Source organism: Electrophorus electricus, chromosome 16 (genome assembly GCF_013358815.1).
Source record: "Electrophorus electricus isolate fEleEle1 chromosome 16, fEleEle1.pri, whole genome shotgun sequence".
Classification (NCBI taxonomy): domain Eukaryota; kingdom Metazoa; phylum Chordata; class Actinopteri; order Gymnotiformes; family Gymnotidae; genus Electrophorus; species Electrophorus electricus.
In genome coordinates this window covers 10,705,829-10,733,300 of record NC_049550.1, presented here as the reverse complement: position 1 = coordinate 10,733,300, position 27,472 = coordinate 10,705,829, and the positions used below count along the sequence as shown (strand labels likewise).

The window sequence follows — 27,472 nt, the reverse complement described above, 5'->3', positions numbered from 1 at the left end:
TTTAGGCATAATTAGAGTGGCTTGCAATTATTGTGCCTTTTACACTCAAGGACAACATTTTGGTAACACATTGAAAATGTTTTAATGATATATACAACTACATCTTCCATAAAGACTATGCAATAGACATTAAAAACAAAAACAGCAGATTACAGTATTAATACCAGATGACCCAGTTTGTTAGGTTAAAACACTTTTCATCCACTTCACCTTGGAGAAGCCATTTTATGAACAAAGCTCTTGAGAATCTTATTTGTGTGCAATTTGTGGTGTTGTGAAGAAAACCTTTGGTAGCTTTCCTCTACCATAAAGCTGAAAATGATACGCATTCTGTAGTGACAAAGTAAAACCCTAAAACTGATAAGGTTTACATCTGAAAATAAAGATAGCAATTACCGTGGAAGATGCACATTATAAAACCTGCATGCAAAATACCTCGTTCCTACACGTACCACTGTTGTATAGAAAACCATGCATTTGAAAAAACAAAAAGTTCAGTAAGTGAATAAGATGTTAAGTGACAGCAACCGAGTTACAAAAAAAAATGTAAAAAAAATATATAAAAAAATCGGAATTTAGAAGCAAAGACAAAACACTAAAAAAAAAAAAAAAAAGAAGAAAATAATCTTTGGTATTTTCTCTAACAGCAGTAATGAAAATATTTGCTTTGGAGCAAAGCTTGAAAAAATAAAACAAACACCAAACACTGCTGCTAATGAGCATCAGCAAGGAAATGTAATAAACACCATATGACGGTGTTATAGTGACATCAAAAACCGCACAGTAGCACACAGAAGGAACACTAAAAGTTCTGTAAAAACTAAATTCTTGGGAGGGCATTTGTGCTCATGTGTTTGTGAAGAGAAAAGTGTTCTTGATGTCTCCCCTAAGCAGCCACACAGGAGAGGTGGCAGCTCTGGGTCTCAATCACTGATCAAGTCTTTGGTATTTCTCTTGTGTGCCATTATTTAAAACACAGGACTACAGTGGAACACGAAAATTTCACAGGGATGATGAGAACCTGAAGTGAGTCTTACTGACGCTCTTTATTAAAAGTTGCCTGCACTCCTCCTCCCTCACGGCAAAAAAAGCCTCAGGTTTAAGGCTTAAGCAAACAAACAAGGACAAAGCACAATATGATTTAAATTTTTAAGGCATTTGCTCCCCCGCCACCATTTTTTAATGTGTGTTATAAACCAAATTAAACCCCCCCCCACACACACGTATGTTTTCTTTCATTTACATCACACATGCAAGAATGTGAATAAAACCTGATCCAGGAGAGAGGTGGGGATTCCTGCTGCTGGTTAGTAACACTGGTAGTAGAAAGCAGCAGAGCAGAAGGTATTTGGCATGTAAAACAGGGAAAACAAAACCCACCAAACACAAAATAGTAGTACTAGCAATGCAGTAGTATTTTTAATGCATTCATTACCAAAACCAGCACTATGAAATAACTTTAGAGAACTGACTCATGCTGAGTTTTAAATCCAATTCAAAGCAATTTCTTTTCAGGATTATTCTAGGAGTTATACTCAGCAAGTCGCAAATTTTTTTAAATCCCTTTTGTAACAACTCGAAGGGTTTCTCAGCTCATCCCAGCAGTGGAGAGGGTGTGCGATAGCTCTCTATTCTCATCAGTATTCTTCTGAGGAAGTACTTCAGCGAGAAGTCAGTCTACAATAGTCCAGTTTCCAAAAAGTTAATGATTTGTAATGCTCTATAGACACATCTAAAGCCAAAAAGGTAAATCTAAATTCTGAGGACCAACAAATTCAGAAAAACATTTAGGACAGAATTCTAGAAAATACCTTTCACATCAGTATTATGCTTCAATATTAAATGCAGCTGAGGTATTTCTAAAAAAAAAAAAGTACTTGCTACAAAGAGCACAGGGCCAACCCATGTCTGGTTGGTTGCTATGCACACAAGGTAATTGACCTCAGCTGATTAATATAGATATGATGCTGAATGCACGCACGCATGAGATTTGTCATCTCTATTCAGTGACTGTATGATGGTTATCTATGATTACATTTAGCAGCTAGGGGTTCACTTTGGTTGATGTTTCTCATATCAAATCAACTTGCCTCAACACAACAACAGAAATGCCCAGCTAGAATACGTAAAGTTGATCTGAGAGAGATTATAAGCATCTGTAACATCTTACTCCTTGCTCATGAAATTACAATAACTGCTATAATTACTTTAGCTGTCTTCTTTCAGCAATAGTGATGAGACATTTTTGTTTGGCTGTTTAAAAGATCCAGCTACCGAAAGAGGAGGAAGCTGACCTCAGCATCTGTAAGTACTAAAAATCTTGCTCAAACAGATCTTCTTTAAACCTAATGTGATAACTTACCAGTTAAATGTACAACTGGACACTATCAAGTATCACGAGTTGCTATATCTTAACATAATAAATCACATTTACTTATCCCTCATCTATTTAACTCTCAGAATCAGTGTTGTTTGCAGACATTGTCTACCCCGAGTGACTATCACAGAGCTAAAAGTAAAATCAGTGTTTGCAGACAGAAGTTGAAGAGAACAAAAACCACTTGCATTGCTTAGAGAGACACTGTTTTAAACCAGAGCCTCTGTGATTTATTACTAGTTTTAAAGCCTTCTAACCGAGTTTATAAAGTGATGCAATAGTTAGAGCAATAACATTTTTAAAAGCCTCACACAAAAATCCAACCAGACAATTTGCAGTTTCATATCTAAATTAAATGATAAAATATATGAAATGATCTTGGTTATAAATCTGAACTATTCTACAGTGGACCTGCACAAGAGGCCCAGAAATAAAAGGAACCTTTTACAAAGTGAAATATAAACTCTGTTGTGCTGAGTAATCTCATTTAAGGACAATTGAGTAGACATCAAAAATTTTCACATTTTTGGTAGAATCTGTAATTAGAAATATTAGATTTTAGAAATTGTTTCAGGAAAAAGACCCTCCAAACCCATGCAAAAAGGTAAAGATATTAGAACTCCAGCTGCTTACCCAGCATGTGTAATAATAGTACAGAACTACTGTACAGTTAGAAAAGTAATGAAAAACCCATAAAGGTCCTAAGAAACAAAATGCCAAGACAGACAGTTGGCATTGTCCACAAAAACAAAGGTAGCCTCCTGCCATAAGGAGAAGGACAAAGATAGTAGTAATAAAGTTTCAATATTTGGTAATAGCAAAGGGATTAAATAAGAGTCTTAAGAAAAGCAAGGGAGCAAGCCAAAAGTTCATTGAGCCTTAGAGGCCACAGTGACGCTTTTGACTGGCAATGCTGTGTGAGCAATGGAACTCTGGTGTGCCTCACTCGTCACCTGTAGGTTGAGAGCCCCGCCTGCAGCGCCACCTGCAGACAGCACATTGGTGGGGAGCAGTGACAGACTTGAGGGGTTGAAAAGAAGAGGAGTTGTCACCAGGCTAGGACCTGCTCCTCCTGCACTGGTGTTGGCAAACAGCAGGTTGCCATTTCCATCGATGGAGGTTATGGGCAATGCACCCCCAGATGCAAGAGCTGGAAACAAGGTAAAACCATTAACTTTTTAAGAGACATGACAATTTTTAAATGAATGAAACTGATTTTAAAATGTGCCCAAATACACTGAAGCCTACACAAGGAAAACTTAAAATATCCACAGACCCTGAATAGTGGCCAGTGTGGTGGTGTTCATTAGCGCTGTTGGATTCAGTGCATTACCAAGAGCTGCTGGAGCCAAACTCAGCAAAGCTCCCCTGGCAGAAACCACATATTCAGCCATTAACAGAAGGCATTCGTTATAAATTCAATTAACAGAAGGTATTCATTATAAACAAACACACATGGAAGTGCACAATCTCTGTTTACACCAAAGCACTCCATATCACTAACACACACTGCTCTCATTTGTGAATTGCAAGGCTCATGAAAAATGCAAGAAGTTTGTGCGAAAACATGCATAACTATATATCCTATGCACAATTACACACACTTCCACATTCAAAGACTCACCCCTGAGTCAGTTGGGAGGGTGCAATAATTCCTGGGTTAAGGCCTGCAGCTGCTGCCACAGCTGCCAGGTTAGCCCCGCCCAGCCCCGCTGGAGTCACCACAAGCTGACCCTGTGCAGCTGCTGTTGCCATGGTGGCACCAGTTTCACTCGTAGCAACCATATCCTGCTTTGAACTGCTCATAGCCGCTGCAGTGGCAGAGGTAGTAAGCGATGGTGATGTTATGGTAGGAGCTGGATTGGCGATAGCAGGCGCCAGAGAGATGACTGAAGGTGTGTTTGACGTGACTGTTCCTAGAGTTGTACCTGGAACCAAGAAAGCAGGTGCAGAATAGCAATTGTCATTTCTTGATTGATTGTATGGTTGTCTACAAAGCCACTGTTATCAAGCTTTTTAGAGAAGCTCAACCTCTACTGCTAGCATTATATTACAATGGGCATTACTCTTGGTCAATTGCAGGTTACTTGTGATAGATTTTGTATAAATGTTGCATCCAGAAAAATGATGACAGCAGAAAATGTGTATCGTGTGTAGTTATTTGGTTTAAAAATATCAAAATTACTGATTGGTACTTTGCAATATACCTTAATATTTCACTGGTAGAATAAAGGTGCCAGCATTCCTTCTTTAACTCATAGTAGAATTTAAATTTTACAATGAATCCCTGTTGATTACTTTTAAAAACACTAATTCTTATTCCTTTTGTTTTGTCAAAAGTGTGGTAAATATTTGTTACAAATGCAATTTTAAACAATTCAGTGTTGCAGGATGACAAAATTAACGTAGCCCGTATTTCCTTAGTTACAATTTTGTGAATTTGTTCATTTCCCAAGCCAAAGTCAATGCCCAACTAACAGAAAAAATGACAAGACAAATAATAAAATAATACAAACAATTAAAGTAAAGACATTTCTATTTATCTTCATATCTCAGCGTAAAGAGGGTAAGGAAAAGATGTGAACTGGGTGTAAAAGTCAAGAGAGTCATATATATATTTGAACATACCAGTGAGAGTGATGCTGGGGACAGAGGCAGTGTTCAGAGGGAGCGCTGAATTTGCAGTCAGTGTACTTGAGGCACTGGACACCTGCAAACATTCATGATGGAGAAAAGAAGAAGAAGAAAAAAAAAAAATTCAGTGGATGTGACTGGACAATCTGAGGCTAATTTTGACCTGCTGGTTTTAGGTCTACAGAGACGCACCACTGGTGTGGAGTTGGTAAAAACAGTTTTGATGGGGGTGCTGGGGTTGCTGCTGCTGCTGCTTGGAGGATTGATCCTCTTCTCCTTCTGCCTGCGGTTGCAGAACCACACTCTCACCACCTCCTTCTCCATGCTGAGCTGATCTGCGATCAGTGTGATCTCCTCAGAGGTAGGCTTTTGGCTTTGCTGCAGAAGGGATACGAGTTAATAATGTCACTATTAATAAAGATGACTGACAGTGACTATTCATCGGGCATGAAAGTCTGCAGTTAGCATGGTTTCCTGTGTGGTACCATTTTCAGCTGAGCTATGATGTTTAAATATGTGCTCATTATGTGCTTAGTCTTTATATCCCACATACCTAACAAGACACAGCAAAATGCAGATAGAATGCTGTACACCCTATGGTTTGCTGTTACTATTCCTGCTAAAAACTGTTAATAAAGAGGAAGTGTTACTTGTCTTCTTTGTTAAGCCTGACCCCTAGAGGTAAAGGAGGAACTGACCTCCAAAAAGCTTTTCTCCAGTGCAAGGCGGATGTTGGGCTCAATGCTGGTTCTCTTCTTGCGGCGGCGGTTCATGCCCTCACAAAGACCTGGAGACAGGTCACTGGGACTAGAAACTGCAGTGTCTGTCATGTTCTCTATAGCAACAGACAAAACAAACAAACAAAAACAAACAAAAGCACAGAAGAAAAGCAACAATAAGCATCTGTAGACAGTTCAATTTAATAAGTGCCACTTGATAATGAGGTTTGTAAAGTCTCATCAATAACCTTGAATTTGAAGTAAATAGGTTATGTAGGGATAAGAAAACGTTAGACTCTTCCACTTCATCGATGTCACCAACATATGGAGGTATAAATGTCCCGACTTGAATTTGGATAACAGCTACTGAAATTTTACAAGCAAACATTTGTGACTAAAAGTCAGACAGACCTGCATCATTAAGCCACTTCTCCAACAAAGGTTTGAGCTTGCACATGTTCTTGAAGCTTAGGTTCAGGGCCTCGAACCGAGATATAGTGGTCTGGCTGAAGTCGTTGCCGTAGAGCTTTCCCATGGCCAAGCCCACATCCCCCTAGTGGTAACAAACGCAAAGGCATGATCTGCAAGTATTGGGCACAATGTGAGGCCCCAGTCACAGAATGAAATGCAGTTGTACAGCAACATACCTGAGTAAAGCCCAGTTTAATTCTCCTCTGTTTAAAGTTCTTGGCAAACTGCTCCAGCTCCTCCAGGTCACTGGCCTCCTCCACTATAGAAACTTCCACACGTTTCGGAGGAGGCGGGGCAGGAGCTGGCATGGCAGCTATCTTCCGTGTGGGGGTTGCTGCCTGTGGAGAACAAAAAGCCAGACCTCCAGTTCCCATGATGCCCAAGAGTAAAGTAGATGCACTCAACTAAGATAACAAACCATACCACAGTCAGAAAGTGTGATGATAAAGGAACCTGTGGTGCAGGGTGCTGCCAAGCATTTTTGTTGGGGGTGGGGGCTGCAACAAATTCTACTAATGGGTTCTGCTTTGAAAGGTGCTCTCTTCTGCCTAGTGTTCAGTAGATCATGGCCACAAGCTCAAGACTCCATATGAAGTGCTCTGCCTCTGGATGCAAGATGGGTGACAAAGTGTAACTCTAGTGCAGGAATATTGGGGATTTGTAGGCTCTGACCTGTGTGGTTACAGCAATGCTTGGTTGAGGCTGCAGGACATGGGGTTGACTTTGAGGTAGTTGTGTCAAAAGATTCTGGGCTTGAAGGAGGCCTGAAAGAAAAATAGGCAGAAAATAAGATTGAGACAAAATGAACCAAAGAGGACCAAAGTAAATAAATCTCAAATTTTAAATCTAAAAAACATGGGCGCCAATGCTCCTGATCCAAATTGGTACAGACCTTCACTCAGTCTATATCTACATCAGGACTGACTCTCCTATATTCCTCTCAAACTCTAATAAACCATGTCTTGCACCACATCTCAGAAGCTTATAGAAAACTGGATTAGCACGATCAGGTGTGTTTGATCATGTCTTGCACTAAATCTTTCACACAGTACAGTATTGAAGCAGCACCTGAAACACTCTAATCTTGAATAATCTAGACTATATTATATATATATATATATATATATATATATATATATATATATATATATATATATATATATATATATATATATATATACACACACACACACACACACATACACACACACATATATACATATACATATACACACACACACACACACACACACACACACATTGAAACAGAACATGATCTATTCTATGTGTGCTGGAGCATGCGCTCATACCAGTCTGTCCTTGAGGTGAAGGGGAGATGATGAACTGGGCAGGCTGCAGCTGGCCTGGCTGTACCAACACAAACTGCTGCAGGTTCAGACCTGAAGGCTGCAACTGCTGAAGTTGACCAAAATATATACAGCAAGACCAGGATAAGAAGGGGAGAAGGACAGGGTAATGAAATTGAGAGAGAGAGAGATCAAAAACAATCCAATATCCTCTCCATAGCTCCCTTGGTGATTAGTTATCAGTCTCCATATGCATGAATGCAATTACTATGCAAGCTGACTAGGCACACTAGAATGTTTAATATAATAAAGCACTATATTAAACTAGGACTTAGACCCAATACATATATAAGGTCATTACATGGCAGGGTGTTGCTTTTTAAAATTTCTTTTTAAATTTGTTTTTACTGTTTATATCATTTTGATCTTTTTGTTGCTGATCATCTGAGGTGGCGGCAGTCTCTTACAGATGCGATCTGGATGGGCTGAGAGAGGGGGATGTGGGTGATGGGCGTGGCGGCTGAGGTGGAGATGTTTGCTCCGGTGGTGCTCTGCTGGCTGGCTGACTGCTGCACGGCTGCTGCTAAAAGCTGTGCCTGCTGCATTAACAGCTGCTGCTGCTGCGCCGAGCTCAGACTCAACTACACAGAGAGAAGACAGTGCGCTTCTTATATGCATGTGCCTTGACAGTTTTTTTTTTGACATCCACGTAAGCACAGTAAAGCATTGACAGGGTACAAGTATCCTGAAAATCCATTTTAAGTCATCTTTTCATGGCATTTGCCCTTGCCTGGGCCACTTACAATTCATGAAGAAGCCGGTTCCATTTTCTCAGAATGCTAAAACACAACCACTACTGTAGTGTCTTTTAATGCTTGAAGACATCAAGATGCTAAAAGGTTAAAAGACAACTACTGCAGTTCTTTGGCAGATTTTGGTTTCCATTTCAGTGAAATCACTTTCTGTACCAAAAATGGAACCACTACATATCTTTACTCTCCCTTTAAACTCCAAACAAGAATAAATAAGCAAAGAATCTAACATTTAGTTCTGCACCAGATATTACATAAGAGGCATCCACTAGTCAGATTCAGATACAACCAGCCATTCCTGGCAGGTTTTTTGCTTGAAGGTGAGGGTTGAGGAGTATTCACACTGATGTGCTCAGCAAACTTTAGTCCATATATGACCATGATGTGACTGTGGTAACCACAATGGCAACCCTCGTAAGATTCCAGTTAAAATTAACCAGGACATGATGGCTCCACTGCAGCAATCAGTGATTATCAGAGTTGAAAATGAATACAAACAGCCACAAAAGGAAAAAAAAAATCCCCCAAGTAGTCTACTGGGAAACAAAAAGTCACCAGTTTCTGTGTTGGCATCACTAACACAGCAGGAAACATTCTCAACTGAAATTAGATGAAGCAGCAATTTGTAGACAAAATGACCTTTTGTGGAAAGCAACTGTAAGATGATGCCTCTTGAAGGCCATACTTGCATAAATATTTCTGTGTACATATCTGAGAAGTGCACTCTCCTAAAGGGTGTTCTGTTCATGAGGTTAATGTGTGAATTAATCTGACAGTCTTGTATTAAATAGATACTGGCTGTACTTCAGTTGTGTCTGTACTGGTATGCACTGTTTTGTGATCAAGGAGGAGCTAAATTCAGAACACTTATAGGAAGATTCTTGTCCTGCACATAATGCACCGCCATCCCAGACCAATTATGTTCCCACTAACCAATACTAATGTCAGAGGTCTACCATTTCATTAAAGCCTGCCTAAAAATTAACACTTCGTTAATGTTAGGATTTCAATGTAATACATGTGCACACTCTAGAAAGACACTTTACAGTGAATTGTTATCCACGTTATTAAAGCTATAGCTGGTGCACCACCAACAGTTACAAATCAGTTAAGTGCACAGCCAAACCATTGGCCAAATGTATTAAGTCAAGACTGAAATAACACCAGCACTACAAATATAAACCTGTAACACACTCACAAAAAAATTACAATGTACCTGTAGAATACACAGACTATGTATAATGGTTCAGGGTTGATTTGATACAAACATTAAATAAATATCAAGCTAACCAATAAGGCTTCAAATGAGTATAACTTGGATATGACCCTTTGGCAAACAGACTAGTAATAAAGAGAAAACAGTAAACACAAGACTTCTAAAGTGCACAATCTGTAAACTATTTTAGACTAAATAAACCTAAATGTATATAATACCAGATGTATGCAATGACTTATGGCATGAGCTTGGGAATGCAACCCTAACTATGAATGAAAAGGGAATTCCTGTGTTCAGAGAGAAGAAAAAGGTGTTGTGTGGATCTAGGTGCTGCAGATACTGCAGGCCAGTGTTTTTTCCAGTATTCAGGACACCTACACAGACCAGATTTTTATTCTATTCCAGCCAATCATACACATGAAGCAAATAATAAGTGCAGGGGAGCTCTTGATTACCTAGCAGAAGTGTGTTGGGAGTTTGAACAAACCAAACCGGGCATCCAATAACTGGACTGAACACCTCAGCTATAGACCACTCCTAATAGTATTAGGTACTAAATTGTTGACCTGCATAACAATTTTTGAATATTAGAATTAGAATCTACATGGATGTGCAAGCATTTCACACACTCAGATGTGAATGGATGAAGCCAGGAATATTTATGGAAACTTTCTGCTGCTTCCTTGTCCAAAATCCTTTGCATTTCAAGATCACTGTCATTTTGCACAACCTGATTTATGTAAAAGTCATGTTCGATGATGTCACCAATGAGCAGGAATAGATATAAATTAATGGTGATAAAAAAAAAAAAGAATCACATATTAAGTGTAGATACAAAAATTCATGCAAGAAGTACAAGTATTTGTTCTACTTACACTTAATAATCGAATTCATTATGCAGTGCATATCAATTCTGCATACATTTCAATATTTGCCTCCACCTGTTTGAGTGACTGCAGCAGTGTTTAATTAACATACCAATCTGATCTCTCATTCTAAGAGATTGTTTCTAAGAGATAATGACTGCCAAGACTTTCTCAATAAATTACTCTGACTGGTCTCCAGGGCAAAGGACCCTTTTCCATGGAAACCAAAGAAACAGTGGTCACTACCGTGCTAGTCATTTTTAGACTATACATTTATGTAGAGCATGCAGAAAGAAAAAATAACTGTGAGCAATGAAGTGGGTCCTTTTTTGAGGTGGTGGATGTTCAGTGGTAACATTACCTGTTGAAGTAAGGCCTGTGTGCTGATTGCACTTGTTGCTTGTCCATTTGGTTTCTGCTGTGAGTCCAGACCATTTGTTTGAGCAGCTAGAGGGAAAAGAAAAAAAAAAAAAAAAAAAAGTGTTAGACACCTTACCCTGCAAACAAAAAATAAAGGAATCTCACTCACCCAACCCCAGCTATATACAAATACAAACCAACAGCCCCACACAAAATAACATTTTACCTTGGACTCTATTCATTCCAATTTCCATGGCAGTTTTACGTGATTCTGTTGGGCCACTTGTAGAATCTGCAGTGGATAAACACTGTTTATTGAACAGTCACCATGCCTTTTTGTTACTGTTGCAATTTTGTGGTCTTGGGCAGTGAAAATCAGATTTTGCAAAAAGTAAACACAGAGCCAAAGTGAATAATTTATCCGCATTATAAATCCCGACTCAAAAAAAAGATTTGTCTATGGATGGACAGGGCATGTCTCTGAGGAAGTACATCCAGTGTCTGCTTTCCAGATCAACAGCTCCTCAAATTTCATTTGAAACACTAGCAATGCACTGATTTTGAAGAATTTTCATCTGAACGAAGCTCATTAGTAGTCTAAACTTGTTATAGAGATTTTGATAATTCATAAAACAAGTATGCACAACAAACAATGACCTTGAGGTAATCACAGCAAGCACCTAAAACACTTCCATACCTCTGCAGTCATACATGTGGATTCATTATTATGTTTGCAAGCTCTTCTGACAAAACAAAATCTGAGATGAAAGAAAATGAACAAGATTTTCATAAACTATTGATGCTTCCCTCATGTGCATACCATGATGTTTATATTTAAGACAATACAAAACATAAGAAAAATGTATTCAAATAACCATTAATAACAATCTGACAAGATAAATATTTATGCTACAGAGCAAGTTTGATCCCAATCATCAACCACAGAGAAGACACTTACAAGAAAGTTCTGAGTCCAAGACCTTTTACAACGCACACACCTGGCAAATGCACTCTTCAATTTAATCTCTCTTAATAATAAACTCCCAAGCAAAAACTTAATTCCCAAAGTAATCCACAATACCATTAAAAATCCAAATGATGTTTAGTAACTTCACATCAAAACATTCGCCTGCTCCTGTACTTATTCCAGAAGTAATGAGGCCAGTTACAAATGGTGTGTGGAAAAGTTACTTCCCCTTACCAGAGTGAAATGAAGACAAAGACTGCAGCTGGAACTGTAGTATCCATAATGAAACTTAATCAGTATTCAGCTGATTAAAGCCGTATGCAAATCTTACACCCCGTTGCTCGTTAGCAGTGTGTGGCTTTGAAGTACTGCAAGCAATTCATTTCGGAGAGATCTCTGAAAGCTTTCTGCATAATTCAAAACTTTCATAAATATTTATCAGCTCATTAGCATATTAATTGGATAGCTTTTAGGGTAGGGATATGGCAGGCACAGCAGCGAGGGAGAAGTAAACCAAGCCCAATTACCACCAGAGTGTGACTGTTTTAATTAAGGAGAGAGGAAGAAATCTTTCCCAGAAAGCAACCTCAGCCTGACAACACTGTAGGAATTCATTATCCAACAACCACTGTGGCAAGCCTCAAAACAACTCAGAGGAACAGAATTATCTAACTTACACACCTCAAGGTATGCTATGCAAAAACTCCCAACTGAGATACACACAAAAAAATAACAGCATACACCATCAACAAACAAGCTTGAATTTCTTGTAAATAGCATGTGAAGGAAGCTACACGAAAACACAAGTTGACAGATTGCTTAACCATCTGATGCAATGAAGTCAATTCAACTTGACAAGTTTTTTTTTTTAATGACCGTTTTAAAGTTCGCTGTCTTCTAAAAACCAGTATGTGGTCATTTGTTCTCCATTCTGAGCCCTCTAAAGAATGATGGAGAATTTGGAGTTATGAGTGGGTCACTATGTTCTCAGAGTGAGTGTGTAGATGAATGGCAACACATGGTTAGATGTAAACCTAGAGCAGAGTCCCATAACACAAATGCTAGACATACATTTACTTGATGGAACTACTTCACGTATGCCTGGCCTGAGACTAGGGTACATTGTCCTGTACATTTCAGGCCCAAGTGCTATTATAAAATGAACATATTCCTTAATCTGGAAAATGATGCAAATCTGACAGGCTTAACTATGCCTACCCATTTACTTATTCCTTAATGTGGTAAATTGCAAAATGTCACTAAACAGTGCTTTTTTTAAATTAAAGGATCATGGGTAACCAAGATATGAAGTCTAAAAGGAGCATGCAATACCCTGCGGTGTAAATGCCTAATTCACATCTCACCTGAAGTCAGACTGAAACCTGATCAGAATTTGCAGGACCATGTGTATGTGTGTGGGGCGGGGCAGTGCTGTCCAAATTTTTAATATATATATATATATATATATATATATATATATATATATATATATATATATATATATAAATAAAACAGCTACTGGTTTTCTGTTCAGCCACTAGGACATTGGTTCAGATGAGGAAAGCATAAAGTTTCAGCCAGAAGCACTTTGTAGCTGAAAAAAAAAAAAAAAAAAAAAGTGGTAAGGGAAACAAAATTTACATACTGCAGCAGTGAAAGCTTCAGAATCCTAACCGACACACAATGCATTATGCAAATGCTTTAATTAATGCATATAAAACGAGCATTTAATTAGCCTTCTGTGCTATTTGAAGCATAATTGAAAGAAGATAAGTAAAGAATGTGGGCATTATGAATAAGGTAAAGAGCCAGAGACATTAAGTATGTAAGTAACAGACATTTAAATGTTGCTGTGAAGAAAAATAAATTAACAGCTAGCAGCAAGAATGTGAGTGACTCCTCTACAGGGTTGGTCCAAATTACCATCATAAGTAATAGTGAGATCTTTCTGAATATTCATATTCAGTAATCAATTATGCCAAAATATGCTTTCATTGATGATAAAAATTTACTTTGAGGGGAAAAACTCTCTTTTTACATCTAAGCCTTGACTTGCTGAATTATTACAGATGGGTCAATTCTGAAGATAATCTGCATAAACAAATGATGCATCAATATGTTCAGCTGGTAGGTTTTACTGTTAGCAGGCTGTGTAAAAGCCTAAATTGATGCAATTTCCTCACCACAACAGTCAATTTACCAAGCATATAAACACATCACTTCATCCTCCAAGGCAAATGTGTGGTCTATCTCTTCTAAAACTGAGGTTTGCAGATCCCTTAAACAGTAGCGTTTGTACTGCTGAAATACTGAGTGTATGAGTGGAGATGTGCAAATATGCAATAACCTTTCTACGTAGAACCTTTTTAAAATTTTCTGTGATCACACTGGATTTTAATTTTTAGCATTCATCGCTTGGTCTAGTTCCACAGACCTTTGCACAAGTCCCAAGGTACACATTTACACATTTGGGGCTCCAGCACGAAAGAGCATGTTCAACAGCATGGTAAAAAGAAAAGGGGGGGAAGAAAAAAAAAGAAGAAAAAAAAAAAAAAAGTTACCACTGTTGAGGAAGGATAAAAACAAATAAACAAAAACAACCACTGCCCTTCAACACTTAACATTGATACACAAGATCATTGAAGACAACCCCAGTTTACGTGGTATCTTTACTTAACGACCATGCCATGTAAAGTTCAAACTTAGTGAACTTTTAATGTCCGAAATACAAGGTACATACATTCACATATTGTGCTTGTTCTGTATTTGGCCTCTTTACGACTTGCCAGAAGTTATTTTGAGCGATTCTGGAGCACTTCTCCCTCGAAATATAACTGCCCTGAGTTTCAAGATTTGCATATGATTTTATTCCATTAAGTTACTTTCATGCAAGATAAAGCTAGAATTTTCACTGCAGTAATTTTTATTTTTAAAGTACGTAAATTTTAACGTTCTTAGTGAAAATATGGTCCGAGCCTGACTATGATTCTTCGACACCAATAGATGCTGGGACGTAATTAAAGGCGGCCAGCATTTTTAAATTCACGTGTACTCTGTAAACGTTCTTCTCCATTTGCTATGAATTCAAATCGAATAGAATTATTCGAATGAATTAATCATTCATGATCCTAGCCTTTGTATAAATGAATATTCACAGACAACTTTGTATTTTGCATAAGTATCATACCAGCGTGAATGTCCTTTTTATAATTAAAAGAGCTTTGGATGAATTACGGAAAAACTAATTTTTTATTAGCACATATACGACCAGACCTGCGCTGCAGCTTGAGATACCAGCATACATAGCTAGCTAGCCATCTATTTAGTACGATGGCTAAATACAAAGAGATCAGGTGTTAAGCAATATTTGGACATAAATCTGAAAGAACTGAAAACTTGTGAATATGATAGTTATCACTAGCTAGCTAGCTAGCAACGATACACAGGCTAGGCAGTTAACCTAACCTAGCTACTTAGCTGAGGAACTGAAGAAAACCACTTCACTTTTTTGCATTACACACAAATATTGCACAAAACAAAAAAAACGAAAGATACGTTTACTACAACTGATGTTAAATATTTCGCCAAGTCAGCTAACGACCATTTTGCCCACATGAATGTTTTGCTAAAGTTGCTGCCTTACTAGACATATAGGTAATTAGCGCTAGCTAACCTAGCTAATTTATCTTGGTTATTTTGTCCGTTGCCCTACAGCAAACTCAAGCCGGACTACGAGCGCAACATTAGCATGCTAGCTCGCCATCCAGCAAAACGTTCCCCGAAGCAGCGCGCCTGCTAACTAACCCAACTCGCCAGCGTTTCAGAAAAGCATTTGTTTGACGACTTTCCTCGACCCAATTTGCATAACTAAGAGTTACCGGAAAAAAACTTTCAGCGCCTTAATTAAAAAGATTTTGGTCTGGGCAGCCAATGAAATGAACTCGCTGCGTGAATATGTAACACACATTGCACTACATAAGGACAGAGTTTTGGTTTGTAACTTCTCTAGCTTAGAAGCTAGTTAGCGCTCATCTTATGCTACCTAGCTAGCTAAAGTAAGCAATGTTATTGTTATTGGAAAAAAAGTCTTTCGGTCAATCCAGGAACAAGCTGTAACTGATTTCCCGGGTACCGCTCTTTGCTCATAGAAGTAGATGATAGGAAAAGCGAAATGAATATGAATATGTAAAATGTAATGATTACCTGCTCTCAAGCGCTCATCTTGACTCGCTGATCCTATGTTCGCCATTTTGAATATTTAGTACAAGTCACAACCCATCCTCGATGGCAACGGCAGAAAATGCATAAGATATACCCTTCACTCACTAATTCTTTTAAACACACCTGTCTTATTTTCATACAGATTTTTTATACGTGTGTTTTACGACGTTTATTTTTTTAAACTAACGGTCCAATCCAGTTAACTATAGTGACCCAGACACAGTCTATATGGAAATGCGGTTTAGAATACGGTATTACATACTGACGGCGGAGTCAGTTGTGTTGTAAACACGAATCCGCCTTTAGTCCATTATGCAGACCTAGATGTCGTCACTTCCACGCAAAGAAACCGTAGTCAAAATAACGTTTTAGCTTGTGAGAACACACACACTGTTATAACGAACCTGGCATGCATTTAAATACTTGGTGCCTTACTTATCAGTATGATATGACTATGTGTGCTCTTTGGGACTCGAGCCCATAACCTTGACCATTTGTTGTGCTCGCTCCAGCGGCTGAGCTACATGTTGCTTGTAGTTTTAATGGTACGCTGAAAACATACAGTCAAAATGTCAAATTCATTTTGTATCTTACAGTATAAACCTTATTCATTTACTAACACGTTATCGTTGCTTATTTCATTTTAATCTGGGTTACAGATATGTTTATTTATCTTCAGATCATAGATTTTAAAGCATTCTAAGCATTTTAAAGTAATTGTTTTCAAGAACAAATACAGTGAATATACAAGAGACATGGTTTAAAAATGTTTTAAGAAATTAATGTGGCTTTAATGTTAAGTTTGAACATTATTATTATTATTATTATTATTTATTTATTAATTAATTAATTTATTTTTTACCGTTTTGCAAAGTAGTCTATGTGAAGTACAATAGAATATTGGCATAGTTAATATGGACTGATCATCACTAATTACTGAGGGTTCTTGATTCCCAATGACATCACTAAAAAACCCTTGGTCATTCTGTGCTTTTAAAATTTATGCTCATACCATTTATATGATGAACCAGAAGCATGTAGGTAAATTCTCAGGTCACTATACTATGAAATTTGTCTCATAAGAAACATTTAGATTAAGTCCCTCTGGAAATAAACAACAGGGTGTTTTGTTAGGAGTCATTTCTTTTAGTAAGTGATTTTTCCTCCTTTTGCTTCCTCCATGCAGCAAGGACTTCATTATCTTGTGACTCCGCTGCTACACGTTCTCTTGCCTTTTGTCTGATCCGATTGATAAAAGCAGATACCTCCTCATCTTCCTCTTCTTCCTGCCTTGTCCTATTTTGTCCTGCTATGTCACTGTCATCAAATCTTGAAGAGTGAGTAAATTTCCGCTTTGCTGAGTATTCCTGGTAACTGTCTTCTTCCTCTGTGACATGTCTAGAATACAGTCTTCCAGTTCTGCAATGGCTAGGCTCTGATGTTCCATTGCATGAGAGGTCTGGTCCAGGGGGCATCCTCGTGGAATGATAGTTGAATTCTGGACTGGGATCTCTGCTTAAATCAGAGTCAGTGTCAACCTTATATTGGGAGGTGAATCTTGAAGCAATGTCATAGTCTTCTTCCTCACCTTCCTGTGCTATGACTGAACTTCTTTGGCTTGGAAAATCGAACTCTGAAAGCTCCGGAGGTTCTTCATACGTTGACCTTGACATGCGAGGCTCAGTTATATCTTCACCATAACGTCTCGGCTTACTTGTGGGGGGTCTTACATTTTTCAGCCATTCATCGATACTGCAAGTTGGGTTTGCTGAGGCAGGAAGGTTGAGTATTCCCGAACGGCCGTAATCTCTTTTGGGTTTTTGTTTGTCACAGGTGAGGGCAGATGAATCTTCAGTGTTAAATCCATTTGATTTAGATCCTGAGTTTCCAAGGCCACTCTCATCCTGCTTGTCTTCATCCTCACCCTTTTGCTTCTTCTTCTTATACAATGTGCTACGCTTATTGTCTTCTGTAATTTTCTTCATCTCATAGGAAGCCATCTTCTGTCTCATATCGGACTGAATTTCTTTCTCCATTGTATTGAGTTTATGCAGGTTTACCTGGTCTTGGAAGAGACTGTACAGGGGTACACTGGTGGTGGTGATCTTGCTCCTGCGGGAACCTAAACCAGAAACAGAGGAAAGACTAGATGCTCCACCAGCAGATAAAATGGACTCTGCCCTTTCACCTGTTACAGACGTAGCCCTACTGCCAGCAGAAAACACTGATTCAGCCTTATTGCAGGATAACAAGCTGGGGTATGATGTTCCACTGAGCATAGAGGTCTTATCATCATCCACTCCACGTCCAGGTTGAACAGCTGAGTTAGCACCCAAACTGAGAACTGACCCTGCTCGCGATGGAGGAAGGCTTCCTCCTATTATCATTTCTGCTTGCTTTTGTCTAAGGGTTTCATTGACCACATTTGCAATCCAGTTCTGGATGTTTTCTATGTTAACCATTTGTTCTCCATTGGGTCCCAGCACCGGGGCGGGTGGCTCAGGTGGAGCAGGTGGGACAGAGGGCTGGGAACATGTGCTACGGCCTGATAGGACAGATGATCTGCCACTCAACATGGACATGTTATCATCTCCTGCAACACTTGCAGAAGGGAAAGCACCAGCACAGAAAGCAGACAGTGGGATGCAGCTACCACTGAGTGAGCTCTCAGTTTCCCAGCCACACACTGATTGGCTCTCCTCTAGTGTTTTTCTGGAGCGCTCCAGTATTTCTTCTCTCCGCTGTCTCCTCTTGACTGTGGCTGAATCTTCTCCACGACTCATCTCTAGAATTTCATCCTTGTTCTCTTCACCACCATATTTCTTCTGTTGCTTCAATTTCCATGTCTGATAAGCTGTTAAGTTGATGTCTTCCAGAGAAGGAGCAGGGGTTTCTGCCTCACCTTCTTTTTGCTCCCCACTGCCCTTTTCAGCCTCTGTTTCTTTCTTGTTCCAACCAAACTGTATTCTCTTGATCTTCCAGCGCTGTAGAGGGGTTAGATTTTCCTTGTTCTTCTGACAGAAGTAGTACATGGAACTCGAGTCAGAGAGTATGCTCTTCACATCATCATCTATCTTCTTTTGGCATGCCTCAGTGCTTGCATCCTCATCTGTTTCCTTGAAGTGATATTTTGCGGTCGCTTGCTCCTCAATCTCTCTGAGACGTTGCTTCCATAGGTCAGTGTAGCTGCTGCAGCTTGCGGTAGACATGGAGTCGGAGGCGGGGCAGTGAGGTCGGCGTTTGAGCCTCTCCTTCACCATCTGCACATCCTCGCTGGTCACGCTCTCCAGATCCTCTGGCCGTGGAGCGGGACATTTTCCTGCCTCTGCAAGAGTCTCATTATCCTCCTCCTCACACATTAGTTGGGCCTCCCACCATTCCTCACTCTTGAACTTCTCATTCCGTTTTTGCCACTCCTGAATCATTTTGTCCACATCTTCATCTTCGTCCTCTCCGTCTTTCCCAGGAAGGGAAGGGTCTTTTGTAGTTGGCCTTTGGTCAGGCCTGTTCGGGCCTCTGAGAAGGCCAGCCTTGAGGGCTGCAGCAGCAGCAGAGGAGGCCACACTACTCATAACACTCATGGTGTCTTCCTCCTCTTCCACCATGATGGAGTTGGCCTTGACTCCAAACATGCTTTCTTCCTCATCGAGGCGAGCCCGAGCATCAATTACAGAGCACTGGCTGAGAGTATCATCATCGTCATCTCGCTCTTCCATCAAGGTTTCATTGAGCTCGCGCAGCTGCTTTAGGAAGCCCTCGTTGGGACAGATTGCGCGTTTCTTTCTGATTTCCATCAGTGCCTCCATAATGGTCATGTTATGAAAGATCATTAAATAGGCAGCAACTAGCACTGCTGAACGACTTATTCCCATCATGGAGTCCACCAGCACTTTACCTGTGAATAAAAAAAAAGAAGCTTAATGTGTCTTTCAATATTTGAAATGACTGGCTATAAATGAAATAAATAGGTCACACCCACTGACAGCAAAACAATTGTAATTGCATCAAAATGAAATTTAACAGCAGTGTTTCAAATAGAAATGTTGAATAAATTTCCCTCCCAACATCTAGAGTAGATAGCTAGTATTCGTTTACATTTTGCTCTTGTTGCACATCCACCAAGATCCACTGCAGCTTAGGCCACCAAATTTAGAAACTTACCCAACTGAGACACATAACTCTTGATATTTTCACCTTCTATTTATAACAATGCTGCAACCTTATCTTAGCAGACACTTTAAGGTTGCCTCTAAAATTGTTTTGTGTTGGTGATGTAGTATAGTGGTCTATGTACAAACAGACTTATGTGTACATAACTCTGTATACAGTAGTTTACATATCACTGACTGACATGAGATGACTTTACTTTATCCTAACCTTTTATTTTTTTTTGATGTATTTGTTAAAGTTATCAGTGAGTTTCTTCACCATACCTTTAATTCACAGTTGACTTTTCCTGCTGTCTCTAAACTAACTTTTCAAAAGTCCTTTCCCTGTTTTTTTTAATTTTTTTTAAATTTTATTTTATTTTTTTTACACATTTGTAATAACACCTATGTGCTATTGTAAGAGTCCCACTCCCACTTTCATCATTTATAATCAGGGTTGACCTCACCCATTAGCTAACAACGCTTATATGTTAATTGTGCTCATCTCTTTCCAAATCTGTCACACCACAGGCAGACTAAAACGGGTAAGACAATCATTTTTTGTTGCTTGTTTCTTTACTGAGTGTTTTGTCATAACCCTTAACTGCTCAGTTGATCTGTATGTGGAACTGGAACAAAACAAAAAAACCTGAATTGACTTGGAATGATCCCCAAGAATGAGATTTGAGAACCCTTGGTCTTGCTGGTGGTATTTGACCAAGTAAAAGAGCTTATAAAATTCGTGTCAGGATTAGCCTTTTAAAAGTGCTTTACTTGATGTGCTTCATTTTTTCTATGACAGGGTATTGATGTCCTCTTTCAGGTATCGCTTGACACAGATATCGTGCTTTAGTTTTGCCAAATGCTCATATATCTAGAGAACCATGTATGACTCACCCCCCAAGTCGTTACTTTCACTTACCCCTATGAGTCAGCAAGGCTTCATCCAGAAACTCAGCACATGTTCTCAAATGTGGTGAGATGTCTGCATCAGGGAAATCGTCAACTTCGATGCCTTTGTATGTAATGTTCATTCCCTGATAGAAGCTCTCGCTTGTGTAGACTCCAGTCCCATGGCCTGCATTCAAGATGTGAGTGATGCCAAGACGCTTCAGACGAGGTTTGTTGACTGCTACTGATCTGTAGATTGATGAATGCAACTGTATTTAGTCTTAGACACAACTTGGATTTTACCTCTGAAATGAAGTTTTTGGCAAATTCCTTTCTCAAGCTAAAGATTAAATGCCTTTGTTTGAAATGACAGCAATAATGTGGCCTCTTCAATATTGCATGAAAGCACACTTACAATCTCTCTGAAAATCTTATAGATACTACAAATAACTGATTTTAGAGGAGCACCCAAGACAAGCTTAAATGCTGGCTGGTTAAACAATATTTTCATTAATATACTTTGCAAAAACTACAGTTTGTTTCATGGTCATATATCACACAGAAGTAATGTTTCTGAAGTGACTCACTTTTCTCCAATAAAGATGTTAGGCCAGACTTCATCCACTGGATTTATTGGGGACTCCAGGCGGTCCTGAACCAGAGCCCTCTGGATGTCTAGCACACAGGGTGTGTTGTATGGGCTGCGGTCATCAATCATGTCCTTAACACGGTTGTACAGGTCTTCTACCATTAGCTGCTCTGCAGTCTCCAGCATGCTTTCTGGAGTTGAAGTCAACTTTATCTCTTTGGTCTTCAATTCTGAGAACAGAGAGAATAATAAAGAAATGCTATATCTGCTAACTCTGACTAGTAATTTTTTCATCTATGTAAATCTATTTCCAAACATGAAAAGAAATCAGGTGCAGTATCAAAATGTTAAAAATTATACAAGTTTTAGTAATTTTGTCATGGCGTTAAAATTCTTTATGGCACTTACTTTATTATTTTCATTATTCTTTTAATATGATTACTGTCATTTCATAATTCACAACTCAATTATAATACAAAATCTACCAACCCTCATTGATAATCTGTTTGGCAGCAATAGCTGAGGAGAGGTGAATGGGATCCATGAAGATGCTCTCAGCATCTGACCCAGAAATCATAGAGAACCTGTCTGAGATGGTAGAGAAACAATCTGACACCATGGAAAAACTGGAAGGAAAAAGAGAGAACACACGTTAATGATCAAATCGTACACTGACCACAGTGGCTCTGAGAAAGGTGCTTAAGTCAGTAGTAGAAATAGAAAAGCAAGCAGGGACAACAACTCATGTATGAATGTAATGCATTTAAGCCAAGCATGTCTGAGGATATAACTAGAGATTGAGATGCAGTTGTATGTAGCAGAAAGACAGGGTATATAACCTTGGTGAGGCACAGCGTAGGTAGTGGGACTGGACGTCTTTCACTGCAGGAGTTCCGTCCTCGTCTGGAACCTTTTGATCTGTGGTGCTTTTGTCAGTGGATGAGGCCATGATAACAGTGTCCTCTTCTGCTGGTCATGAGAGCAGCACATATATTTAGTCGAAACCTCAAGACTCAATCACATGAATGCAAGTGCAGAGTACGTAAGAACTAAAAACAATGTTGAAGAATATGGAAATATTTCTATTATCAGATTATCAGAATTTACTGATAATAAACTCTGATGCAGTATTTTATAACTTCATATTGTCATTATGTATGAATGTAAGAATGACAGAGCAGAAAAAAGTAGAATTCACATGATATCAATATAATATTGTAATATTGATTATACCATTATTATATCATGTTATAAGCCTGTAATTTTAACATTATTATGTTGTATCTTAATTATTGTTTACACATAAAGGACATTCAATGTGTTTTAATCATATACATATATGCCATAGCAAAATATGAACTGTATCAAGGGTAAAAGCACTTTAAGACATATTTCTGGTTCATCATGACATGGAAGAAGAACTTGTTTTCAAGAAGTGGTTGAATTCAGGAATGCACCAGTTATTGACAGACATTGTGATATTAATGTCTGTTGTTTAAAGAAGGTGATAGAGCAAGACACCATGTTAAAAAACTATTTTGTTTATTTCATAGGTACTGTTTGAGAAAAAAGACATACCAGTTCATTAAAGTAGGATAAACAGTGACTTTCTTTCAAAAGGATGAATTACATTAGTAATTACATTTTTTTTTTTCAGATATTTTTCTCTGGATAAAATTTAATTTTAATTAGCTGGCATTTTCATCCTGATCTAGAACAGTTTAAGTATATATTGTTGTGTAAATGTGTTGTGATGGTGTGTTTGTCAGAGTGTCAGTGCCTATATATAGCACAAGGACAGCTGAGAGGACCCTTCTGGTACAGAGGCCTGACAGACGAGGCCATGACAAGGAATGAGTGAAAAAAGGAACCCAAAGAAAATAAAAATATTCAAAACACCATATTTTTTTCAGCATTTTCCCTTCAAATTTAGATCTACCTTTATATCAAACCAAATACAATAAATGTAGCTCTTACCGGCGAGGCTGAAGCAGGCAGTAATATCTCTGGTAGCAGGGTGGGGTCTGTCAGCAGAAGTCTAAAGTTGGAGAAATGAGTCTGCCAACAGAAGTCTAAAGTTAGAGGGCTCCTCACCCACCCCTCAAATCAATCCCCAGCCCAGCCTCAACCCTTTAATGACCTGCCGCTGACATCATCTTGGGGCAGGGGCAGGGTGCTCTAAGACACTGAAGCATTACGGCAGCATGCTGGCAAACCCAGTATGCCAGTGCTACTGACACTTGACGCATCATTTGTCAACTTATTTTATTTTTTATTGTTTTTGGAATATGTAGATTGCTGCAATTTCATTCCAGAATCAATAAACTTCTATTTAATCTACATAGACATGTATTTATTTATAAACAATATAAATACATATCTATATGAGGAAATGTATTTGAACACCCTGAAATACATTTATCTAAAACATAGGACTTGTTACATGACTACTTTGTGTTTAACTAACACAGAATATGCTGTAAATATGTCAACACACCCTGAGAGACATTTTTATTCCCAGTTTGGGTATTCTAGAACAACATTCATTTCTTACTTAAGCGTTATTTCACCTTATGTAGGGAATCTTTTGGTGTCATGTTTTAAGTAACATGTTTTAAGTAACAGTTTTCTACACTACAACTACAAATATAATGGGAAATTTATATTTAACACCTTCATGCCTATTAAAGAATCTATATTCCCTACTGATGATGAGAAGGGGTTATCAACATTTACAGTTTACAGAGTTTTGCATGGTTTACCATAATGGATTTTGTATCCACGTATCTATTTAACTGAGATCAGCATTGCTATGATAATTGTTTGATAGTGACGACGGCAAAGGCTCCTAACAGTCTTACAAATAGAAATTTTCATGTATAAATTATGGCTTCTTAAACCCACCTGTCTTACCTAGAAATCTTCCAAGTTTTTTTTTTCTTCTGGGCCTACATAAGGAATGTAAGACTGGAATAATAATTTTGCCTGTGTGTTACAGAGGTGAGAGAAGTCACTGGGTTATAAATGTTATCTGCAGCTAACAATGGTGACAATGCTGGGTAGGCTACTATTTATAATTTGGAATGTCCACAGACAAAAGATAGCAACCTTTGGCAAGAGTTTTTTTAATGTTACTAACAAAAAACACACAAAAAAACCCCTTGAAACTAAAAAAAACAACAACTCATGAGCATGCTAACAACGTTCACACAAACTTTGCGTCTTTCACAAAATATGCTGTCAAAAGATGGCAAAATGTCACAATCCTATAAACCGTCTATGATCTTACACTTTATCAGCAGTCCTTAAAAACATAATTAAATCTACATTGTCTGCAGCTCTTGATTAATTGTGGAGCACCAGGGGTCAATTTAATTCACTGCTCATTGTTTAACTGGGCATGGGCTTGGGCTTCATTAAAATAATCATTGTAATGTTTCATTCTATTACCTGATGTTTTCCATTTTTATTTTTAATATAATATACAATACATATCGCTATCTACATTCGCAAATTATAATAATATAACCTATTAAGTGCAAGGTTTATTTGTACAGAACGTATTGTTTTAATTTGGAGAAAATGCCAATCTGACAGGCGTCTTTCTCTTAAAGTCATTATTTGATATATGGTGCCCTCTGCTGGAAGAAAATTAATTGCAAGGTAACGGCACAGTAGCTATGCAGATCTACACCCACTTTGCATTTTATTGGAAACATTTATTTATTAGAAGCATCTTGTAGGTGCACAGTTTAATACTATAGCTTATCTGTCTCTTCTATTTGCACATTTCTTGTTAGCCATCCCCTTAACACTGGTTCCTGACCTCAGGACAACTGCTGACTTCTAAACCGAGCAGTGACAGTGACACATATAAAATCTCTACACTGCAGTGTCTCAGACATTTTCTGTCATGCCATTACAGTGTCACTACTGTGCCGAAAATGGTTTATCACTCAAATAATATAAAGCCAGCAATGGTCCCTGTGGCCAGAAACTGCTAGGTTAGAGAGGTCCTGACAAATTAGGTGTGGCATCCTAATAAAATGTTCAGATAATGAAACTAGGGACAAGTGAAATAGACATGTGGTTAGAAACATAATATGGTTAGAAACAATATCACAGAAACTTTAGTAGGCTGTTTGATCGTTTATTTCACTACATGGGAATCCGTTTAGACAGAGAAACAGGAATCCCCCCCCACAGAACACACAAAAAAATGACAAAATATATAAAAGCATTTGGTACAAGTTCCTCAGAAGTGCATTTAGCTCAGTCTTGAAAAGCCCTGTAAATGCAGGAGAAACTCATACAGTTAAGGCACAGACATCTGTAAGCAGCACAACACAGTGACACATTACAGAGGAACACTGTGCAGAACGCAAATGCAACGGGCAGATAACGAGCAAATCAGGGAGAGTGAGCCTTGAAAAAGAGAGAGTGGGAGAAAGAGAGAGAGAGAAGGAGGACAAAGGGATGAGGGAGCGATTAAAGAGAAAGGGAGGAGAGACAGAGCATAATACAGTGTCAAAAGATCACCCGATACAACTTCAAAGTTTATGGAAAATGAGTGAGATGTAACACAAATAACAGTGTTGGCAGTCTCTCTCCATCACACACGCACACACACACACGCACACACACACACACACACACACACACACACACACACACACACACACACACACACACACGCACGCACAAACAGTTAATAAGTAATTATTGTCTGTACATTTCATTATTGTTAACAAGAATCTGAAGTAGTGAATCATAGCCAAGTGAAACAAAGAAACAAAGAGAAAAAATTATTTGGGAAAAATGACCCACGGATATCTTGCCTGGCTCACACAATGTATTGTTTTAAAAGGCACCTCACTTTAAATATTATCAAGACAATTAGCACACTGCCATAATAAACAGGCCAATCATTCTTATCACATTTTTGGGAGAATGATTGTTTAGCTTGTTTGAACCTATGTCTTCATATCTTCATAACATGAACCATAAATATCAGATTTGTATCATACCCTGTTTAAGACTTATCCATGTAACCTTTCAATAATTCATAAGTGGACTATATATAATTTATGTGCCTTCGAAATTTATTTGAAGTTAATGGTTGCATATAATAACAACAGCTCCATTGTTCTTGTTAAGCAGCATTTTAATTGTCCCCATAGTCATGATAACTTCACATTTATCACTTGCTTTCTTTAAGTAGATTAATATCTTAATATTAATATATCTTAATATATCTTAATGTGTACATCAAAAATTGTTAATCATTAAGATTTTTTTCTACCAGTACTATCATTGCCACTACATATTGTGCATTTATTGCATATGGTCCTGTCATGAGGCGTATTGTGTTTATGTAAGGCAAGACCCAGTCTTGTCTACTGGCAAGGCTTTCTCTTTGTATTCTCTCCTGTGACTGCTGTAGACTTCTTGGTGTGCTGACATTGACAAAACCTTGCTTGTTCACCAAGAGATGCATTTAAGAATAAGATTCCTACAGCAAATCCCACCCACAAAAAAATTGTGATGCAGCTATTATACATGCCATTAAGCACTGATTACAAATACAACAGTATTAATAAAAGGCTTTATTTTTTTAAAAACTAGGAAATATACCCATACTACCCTGCTCAAAGTTCAAGCTCAAGCTCACATTAATAAGCACTGAGGCGTGTGCTAGGAGGTAATCTCCTCAGTTAAACTCAGCTGGGAATGTCTGCTTCAGAGAATCCATAAAGGGTCCATGTTGACCTTGCTTCATAAAGTGTGTTGCTCTATTTGCATTTGCATCACCTCTCCAGACCTGTTCTGTACATACCAATCATTACAGACATTACAGAGACTCTCTCAGTGCAGCTACTTGTGTGGTCATGCCA

The 27,472-nt window shown here is 38.4% G+C and overlaps 2 protein-coding genes across 6 annotated transcripts; both read right to left on the bottom strand.

Annotated features, from left to right (window-relative positions):
- Positions 1–57: 57 nt before the first annotated feature.
- On the bottom strand, positions 58–16,195 carry pou2f1a (POU class 2 homeobox 1a). Of its 4 annotated transcripts, none has more exons than XM_027009756.2 (14): positions 15,933–16,195; positions 10,989–11,054; positions 10,764–10,849; positions 7,976–8,149; positions 7,512–7,617; positions 6,874–6,965; positions 6,378–6,539; positions 6,142–6,283; positions 5,710–5,846; positions 5,204–5,389; positions 5,006–5,087; positions 4,002–4,305; positions 3,654–3,745; positions 58–3,527 (listed from the first exon to the last, which is right to left on the bottom strand). In XM_027009756.2, the coding sequence occupies exons 1-14, from the start codon at positions 15,976–15,978 to the stop codon at positions 3,247–3,249; spliced, it is 1,956 nt and encodes a 651-aa protein (XP_026865557.2). In that variant the 5' UTR covers positions 15,979–16,195; the 3' UTR covers positions 58–3,246. The 4 variants fall into 4 exon arrangements, with proteins under 4 accessions (XP_026865557.2, XP_026865564.2, XP_035390944.1 ...); XM_027009763.2 differs by having other exon boundaries at positions 7,512–7,614; XM_035535051.1 differs by lacking the exon at positions 15,933–16,195 and adding an exon at positions 13,094–13,142.
- Positions 16,196–16,578: 383 nt separating this feature from the next.
- dusp27 (dual specificity phosphatase 27) lies at positions 16,579–23,665 on the bottom strand. 2 transcript variants are annotated; one of them, XM_027010086.2, is made up of 6 exons: positions 23,556–23,665; positions 22,418–22,547; positions 22,068–22,204; positions 21,577–21,808; positions 21,021–21,238; positions 16,579–19,845 (listed from the first exon to the last, which is right to left on the bottom strand). In XM_027010086.2, exons 2-6 carry the CDS (start codon positions 22,525–22,527, stop codon positions 17,081–17,083), a joined length of 3,462 nt encoding a protein of 1,153 aa, XP_026865887.2. In that variant the 5' UTR covers positions 22,528–22,547; positions 23,556–23,665; the 3' UTR covers positions 16,579–17,080. The 2 variants fall into 2 exon arrangements, with proteins under 2 accessions (XP_026865887.2, XP_026865879.2); XM_027010078.2 differs by having other exon boundaries at positions 22,418–22,544.
- Between the last annotated feature and the right edge of the window lie 3,807 nt (positions 23,666–27,472).